Raw genomic sequence first — 7,206 nt, 5'->3', positions numbered from 1 at the left:
CGGGTACACACTTTTTTAACTTCTCGATTATGTGGTTTGACCGCATAATCGAGTGGGATTTAGCTGCCCATCATGTTTTGGTGTCGGGTAGGATTTTTCAGGCGAGTAGTCGGCTGGGTAGAGCGTGTTTTCTAAACATTCTGTATTTGTAGATGGTCAAAATGTATTTTTACTTAGGACGATGACCAACTTGGATACTAGAAGTGAACGCCCATGAGCTAAACACTTCGAATGGCCTCAAAGTCAAGCTCACAACAAGTTGCAGCAAATATCGCTTGATGACCGAAGCGAGCCTTGCCAAGCAGCCTACATCGACTCAATTTGACCGAGTCAGACACGAGTCGACCCCCGCAACACGCTTCAAATCAAGTCAAAAGGCGTCATCAGTTGATCAAATCACGAGTCGAATTATGTGCTAAATTCAAACTCATAGGCGAAGTTCGCTAATTAATGAACTCCGCCTATGCGAACTAAGTCATCCACCTCCGAAGAAGGCGTGGGCATGTTCGAAGCGACCTTCGCCCACGTCTTCAGTGAGCTTCGCCAAGCCTGCGAAGTCCGTCTAAATAGCCGTTTTAGAGCTATTTTCGAGGGATTACCGCTCCCCACTAACCCTACTTTAATGACTACTTAATCCACAATTAAGGGGACTATTTACTCTCTCTCTGTTAGCCTATGAAAGGAGAGGAGATCATTCATTTTAAAGAGGACTGATTTGGAATATTAGAATTCTAACTCAATTCTGGCTATAGAGAAGTTCGGCAAAAGAGTCATCATATGCATCGCACTTGCGATCTTATTGGGAGACATTGCTAAGAAAAGACTGAGCTAGCTTTCAAGCAATTTAATTCTCATCGACAACAAAAGACCATTGTCTTGATCGGTGCGTCAACGGAGTACAAGATCGAAGCTCCACGGGCACACGGAAAAGAATCCCATGAAAAAATAATTTTTCCTTTGTTTCATTGTAATTCTTTCTATTGTAATATGTGTTAGTTACAATACTAAAAGAACCCAAAACAATATTATAGAATGCATTTAGGTTGATTGTTTTCTTTTTTCCTTTTTGTTTTAAAATAATGACAAGTATCAAATAGTGCTCTAGAACTTGATCTTTTGTTCTGATATTTATTAGATTTGATACTCCTAGGTTTGATTACTATGGGTGTGGAGATATTGGGGGCTGCACCCAAGCTGGTTGAACCCAATGAAGGCAATGCCAGTTTTCCTACTGAGATGGACATTAATTCACTACCAAGCCCAGGGCAGGAACTCGATGAACCAACAAAAACTGGCATGGCAGATAACTTGAAAGAAAGGAGTGGAAAAGCAAAAGAAGCTAATAATCTTGCAAGTTCCCAAATCCCCAAGGATGCTTTAGATGAGTGGCCTGCAGAAAAGAAAGTCCATAACTTTTATTTCATGAGAGTCCGCTCATATGAAGACCCAGAGCTGAAAACGAAGATTGAAAAAGCTGACAAGGACCTTGTGAAGATGAATCGAGATCGGTTTCAGATAATCGATAAATTGAAGGAAAAAAGGGTGCGTAATACCTCAAATTCTTCATGATTCTGTTAGCTATTATTTTCTTGTAAGTCAAACCAGTTTGCTTTCTTGCGTTTAAACTTTTTATGTAATGAAGTATAAAGTGGAAGATTTATTGATAGGAATTTGGCTAAGACCAAAACAGTCGTGGTTTAAGACTCCCAATATGTGGTTAACCCAATTTGACCCGAAAATGGGATAATCCTTAATGTGTCCTTTTATATATCATCGGTCTGCAACTAATCCCAAAATATATTTTCCCTTCTACTGAATCTAAAAATTGCCTAGAGGCTGTCTTCAAGTTAGTTGTCAACCATTGTTTTAAACTAAAAAGAAAATAGGAAGCTACGAAGCGTTCATATGGATTACCTTTTTGTTTTTATGCAGTCCGAAAGGTCAAATCTAAAATCACAGCTGCAGCCTTTTCTTGTTGAGAACAAAAAGTACAGGACAGCTATGGAGGAGACAATGAAGGAAATGAAACCTCTACAGAAGGATCTTGCTGAGCATCGTACTGCTAAAAATGCCGTAAGGGAGAGAGGCACGGGCTTATGCTCTTCAGAAGAAGAACTCAATGATCTTGTAAGACTAGAACTTTTAACATTTATTATCTCTGCTTGGTTGTAAAGTTGGAACTCTCCTATTTGGAAACAACAGATTCGGAGCTTGCACTATCGTATACAACATGAAAGCAACACCTTAAATGAGGAGAAACAGCTGCTTAAAGAGATTAAACAGCTTGAAGCAACAAGAGAGAGAGTTATTGCTAATATGGCTGCTAAAACAAAAATTGAGAGCGCTAAAGGTCAGGCAGCAGAGCTCACAAGATACAAATGAAGGTACGCAATGTAGCCTCCCACTTTCTTTCTTATTCAAAAAATGTGGTTGTACACTAATTGGAAAAATGTTAAATGTTGATTCCATAAATAATTTGCAGCTACTAGGTGGCAATATGGACGAAGTCAGAAAGGAGAAACAAGCTGTTATAGCACAAATCAAGCAACTAGATGAAAAACTGAAGGTCATAGATGATGATATAGCATTGTTGGAGGAGCAACTGAGATCTGTGACTGAGAAAAGGGACAAGGCATATGAAACCCTTAATAAACTGAGAAAAGCACGCGATGAAGTGGTGGGTAATAAGCATTGTGTCTACTATTTTGTAATTTTACATTCAATCTGGACACCTTCACTAAGAAAAATATCTCCTTAGGTAAACCTTGGCTGAGCTATGTTTCATCGTATCTTCTCCACTTTTCTCTCTCTTTTCAGAATGCATGTTTCTACCAGAACAGATCACTCTTGAACAGTGCAAGGGAGCTTGCTGTAAAGAAAGATATCGAAGGATTAGAAGCACTTTACAACAGTGAGGTCTGTTTTCTTGGATGAGTTTATTCTTCTAGCATTAATATAGCTTTTCTTCTCAGTGTCATGTTGATCTTTGTTTTTGTTAATGTTAGGTGGAGAAATTCATGTTGCAGTGGAGCAGCAACAAAGCTTTCAGAGATGATTATGAGCGGCGCATATTAACGTCTCTTGATAACAGGCAGCTAAGCAGGGATGGTCGGCTGAGGAATCCTGACGAAAAACTGATTGTTGTAGAGAAACCATCAGTTGTCAAGTTGGAGACTTCACCCCCTAAAATTGCCACTAAACAAGGAAAGGAGGCCATTACGGTCACTTCATCAGAGGATACTGTCTCTTCCAAGGGAACCCAAGCCCAAGAGCTGACAAAACCAGCTAAAGCAGAAGCTGGAAGAAAGAATAGGAGCACAGAGGAGATAGGAAGAGATGATGAATATGGACAATCACAGGAGAGACCGAAACCTAAAGAGATTGATACTGCAAAACTAAAGGAGATGAAAAGAGAGGAGGAGATTGCAAAAGCTAAATTGGCTATGGACCGGAAGAAAAAGTTGGCCGAAAAAGCAGCAGCAAAGGCAGCAGCTCGAGCTCAGAAGGAAGCTGAGAAGAAACTGAAGGTAAGTATTGTTTTAACCTTTTTGTTTGGCAACCGAATGTAAATGGAAATAGAAAGTGAATAACAAAATGACTTTCTATTTGGAATTTTTTTTGGTGAAAGAAAGGCAGGAAGTTAAGGTGACAGCTGACATGTTATTTGTACTACTTGGTTGCTATGGAATGAAAGTGAATAGTGCAAAGTGGAAAAGGATGAGCGAGAAAATAAAATATAAATTTCTCTCTCCTCTCACTTCACTTTCTCGAAAATTTTGCGAAAGTTGAAGGGGTTAATAAATAGCGCCCTCCACTTTCCATTTATTCCCAGTAACCTCTATACTGCCAAATAGGAGAACAGAGGAACTCTTTAAAATTTGGTCTAATTTCCATTTATCAGAGTAACTTTCCAAAATTTTGTCTAATTTCCATTAACTTAGCGGTTGCCACACACCCTCTGAGATTGCTCATTTAGCACGATATAACTCATTTAAGTCCTTACCATAATCCCAGCAAAAGGAGAAGAACGCTAAAAAGAAAGCTGGAATAACCGAAGCTGATACATCTGCTGAGCAAAGTGAAACAGAGGAGAAGGCTGAAGAACCAGAAGAAGAAAATGTGAAACTAGATAACCCAGTTTCAGTAACAAGTAAAGAACAGAAGGCGAATGTTAAATACAGAAGCAGGCCAAAAGTTCAAACTCACCTTCCAAGAGCCATCCTCAAGAGAAAGAAGTCTCATTCATACATGTATTGGGCTGTTCCTGCGGCAATTCTTGCCTTGGTGCTTGCTATAGTGGCAGGATACTACTCCTTCGGAAGAGTCTGAGAAGTTAAAGATGAATAGTTTTAGGTTGATGATATGGAGGAGTTTTGCAATTGAGGAGAATTCAGGTAGAACTTAAACTTATCAGTCATGTTTTTTTTGTGCTTAGAAAGTGGTTAGGCAGCTATTGGACTCAGTTTCTTCAATGTGTTGAATTATATACTAGATTTTCTCGCTACATTCGTGAGATACTCTTGGTGCAATAAGGGAGCGATATTGTAGCAAGTATTTTGTTGTGGTAAATTGTTGTAAACATATGATATGTTGTTGTTATCTGCGTAACAAGGGTATGTCTCTGGAGTTAAGGGTTATTTTCACAAATTTTACGAGAACAGGGCGTATGATTAAGTTATTGATCTAGTCACCCAAATGAGTTTAAGTTTGTGAAGGCTGTACTCTATCCTTTGTTCCTTTGTTTTTGAGAAGAAAATAATGTTTATATTATCATGTTGTTATTTCTGTTTGCAGTCTTCGGGGCGGTCTATGATGATTTCTTTATGTATTTTATAAAAAGAACATGGTCTAGAAACTAATTTGGTTAATAATAAAATAATGTTTTACCCCTTGGTATTATTGATGATTTCACTATGACGCATGAATATCGACCTTTTCTTTCTTTATTGCTACGTATTTCCGTTTTACTATCCTAAAATCTTTCTTTTTACTTGAGTGTGACTTCGCATGAGTTTCGTTACAAATTTATACCCTGCTTATATTTTGCATGCGTGGATTTGGACATAGAAATTTAAGCTTTTTAAGCAAGTGTCGATTTGGGCACACAAACTCAAGTTCGGATGTGTAGGAGGTGCGCATATGTAGAATGGGTGAGATGTTGTGAGGAAGTGGAGGGTTGTTTATTTTCATGCAATTCGAGGGATGCAATTGCAATTTGCATGTAATGTAAATATTTTGATTAGTCGCTGCCTTTTGTTCCTTTATAACTAACACCTGCAGCCTCAATTGTAATTGTAAAAGTGGCACATGCTGCAACCTACGACTTAGATTTAGATGTAAGTCACAGTTGCAACCTATTTGAGCCGTAAAAGAAGTTTAAGTTTCAACGAATGCCAAAACCGAAGTATTTAAAAAAAAAAAAAAAGAAGTCAGTCAATACGATTGCAACTGTGGGTGCAAGTTGCAAAAGGTTAAAACTAAATCAAGCAAACACTAGTATAACAAACGATATGGGGAATTCACTGAACAAGTCCTGTAGTCTTTTTAGCTAGGGAGCATCATAGTCGAGGGCAGAGGCAGTGGTCTTTGTGTAAAACTCTATAAACAAAAATGACCCATGAAATTATATTTTGAAGTTAAAAATCCATGAAGTCACTTCAATAGAAACAGTTTCCCGTCATGTCGTATGTGCATGAATAGTTGGGGGCAAATCATTTACTAAAGATTGTAACGGGTTGCAAATTTGCAGATATATAACTTAATACCGGGTGTATGCCAGTCCTAATTTCGATAGACTTTTCATGTATCTTATGTATCTATAATCCTGCATGTATTTAGATTAGGTGTAATGTTATATGTGTTTAAGCTCTCGTTCGAATTCCCAACTTGTTATGGATTGAGTCTGTTGTCATGGATTTATTCCACTTCGTACTGGACGCAACAAGTGAGACATTTGGATGTTTTTGGTGTCTAGGATCTCTCTGGTGATGTTCGCGGTGTTCTTCTGGTATTCGTCTATAATTTGAGGTTTATCAAATGATGTACGAGGTGAAGAATTGTGAACGTGGGGGCCACAAGCACGTGAACAGTTTCACGTGAACACACTCACGCGCGAAGGAAATCGGGCGCTGAAGCGGCCCATGTGCGGCCCAACTTGCATACACCCAGGCTCTCATATAAATCGTGATTTCTTCCTAGGTTTAAGTGCAGGGGGGAAAACGCATACGTAAAAAAAACTGCCGATAGTTTTCGACTGCAGTGGGGGAGAACACAGTTTTGGTGGCTATCCTTTTGAGAAGAAAAGCATGGAGTTCTTCTTAGATCAAGAGGAGAGAAATTGTGAAAGATTTGAGAGTTTGTTTGAGAGTTTTATTTGTGAGACTTTGTATTTGTAAACCCTATTTGTATTATCTTTCTCTCTAATAATAGGTCTCCCCCTCCTTGCCCCGTGGACGTAGGCAACTTGCCGAACCACATAAAATAGTTTGTCTTGTTGTGATTTGTAATAGCTTGTTAGGTTCCCTCGACAAGTCAGTCCTAGAACTGATAAAATGAAGAGTGTATATTCCATTTTGTTGAGATATATTACTTTCGATTCTTGTTTTCTTTGTGAAACATGGATTTAGTTATGATCTTACTCTCTTGTTGTGCACTAGAAGTGCTGCCGAAATTTCTACTGCGCACAACAAGTGGTATCAGAGATACAAGTTAGGCTTGGAGCTTGTTTGAAGGATTCCCTGAAGGATTCCTATTTGAAGATTTAGATCTACAACATGGATGAAACAAGCACATCGGGATCGTCTCTTTCGAAGGCGATACAGAGTCTGAGCATCAATAATACAAAGATTGATGTTCCGAAGTTCGACGGCAAGATCAATTTTGGTTTGTGGAGATGTCAGGTGATGGATACGTTGGATGCACAAAATTTGAAGGAGACTCTTAAGTTACAAGAGAAACCCGAAGACATGGAGGACAAGGTTTGGAAGAAGATGAACAATAGGGCTTGTGGAGTTATTAGGTCATGCTTGACGCCGGATCTTATTTATGATGTTATGAACGAGACGTCAGCGAAGAGATTATGGGAAACGCTCAATGAGAAGTATCTTACTAAGAGCATTGAGAATCGGCTTCACTTGAAGAAGAGGTTTTACCAGTTCAAGATGAAGAGGGGAGTTTCCATTAGGGAGCATGTAAACAACTTCACGA

The 7,206-nt window shown here is 38.9% G+C and overlaps 1 protein-coding gene across 1 annotated transcript; it reads left to right on the top strand.

Moving 5' to 3' along the window:
• LOC109840914 (proton pump-interactor 1-like) lies at window positions 2,243-4,708 on the top strand. The gene is made up of 5 exons (XM_020409742.1): window positions 2,243-2,384; window positions 2,483-2,677; window positions 2,818-2,916; window positions 3,006-3,527; window positions 4,015-4,708. The coding sequence occupies exons 1-5, from the start codon at window positions 2,379-2,381 to the stop codon at window positions 4,327-4,329; spliced, it is 1,137 nt and encodes a 378-aa protein (XP_020265331.1). The 5' UTR covers window positions 2,243-2,378; the 3' UTR covers window positions 4,330-4,708.

This window comes from Asparagus officinalis, chromosome 5 (assembly GCF_001876935.1).
Source record: "Asparagus officinalis chromosome 5, Aspof.V1, whole genome shotgun sequence".
In the NCBI taxonomy this organism is placed as follows: domain Eukaryota; kingdom Viridiplantae; phylum Streptophyta; class Magnoliopsida; order Asparagales; family Asparagaceae; genus Asparagus; species Asparagus officinalis.
The sequence above is the reverse complement of the archived record's forward strand: the minus strand, read 5'-3'. Positions and strand labels throughout refer to the sequence as shown.

What these genes read in the sequence shown, in the direction of transcription:
- LOC109840914 (XM_020409742.1), top strand. An exon ending in GAAAAGCACGCGATGAAGTG is followed by an intron (nt 2,678 to 2,817) that starts GTGGGTAATAAG and finishes CTCTCTTTTCAG; the next exon opens with AATGCATGTTTCTACCAGAA. An exon ending in AAGCACTTTACAACAGTGAG is followed by an intron (nt 2,917 to 3,005) that starts GTCTGTTTTCTT and finishes TGTTAATGTTAG; the next exon opens with GTGGAGAAATTCATGTTGCA.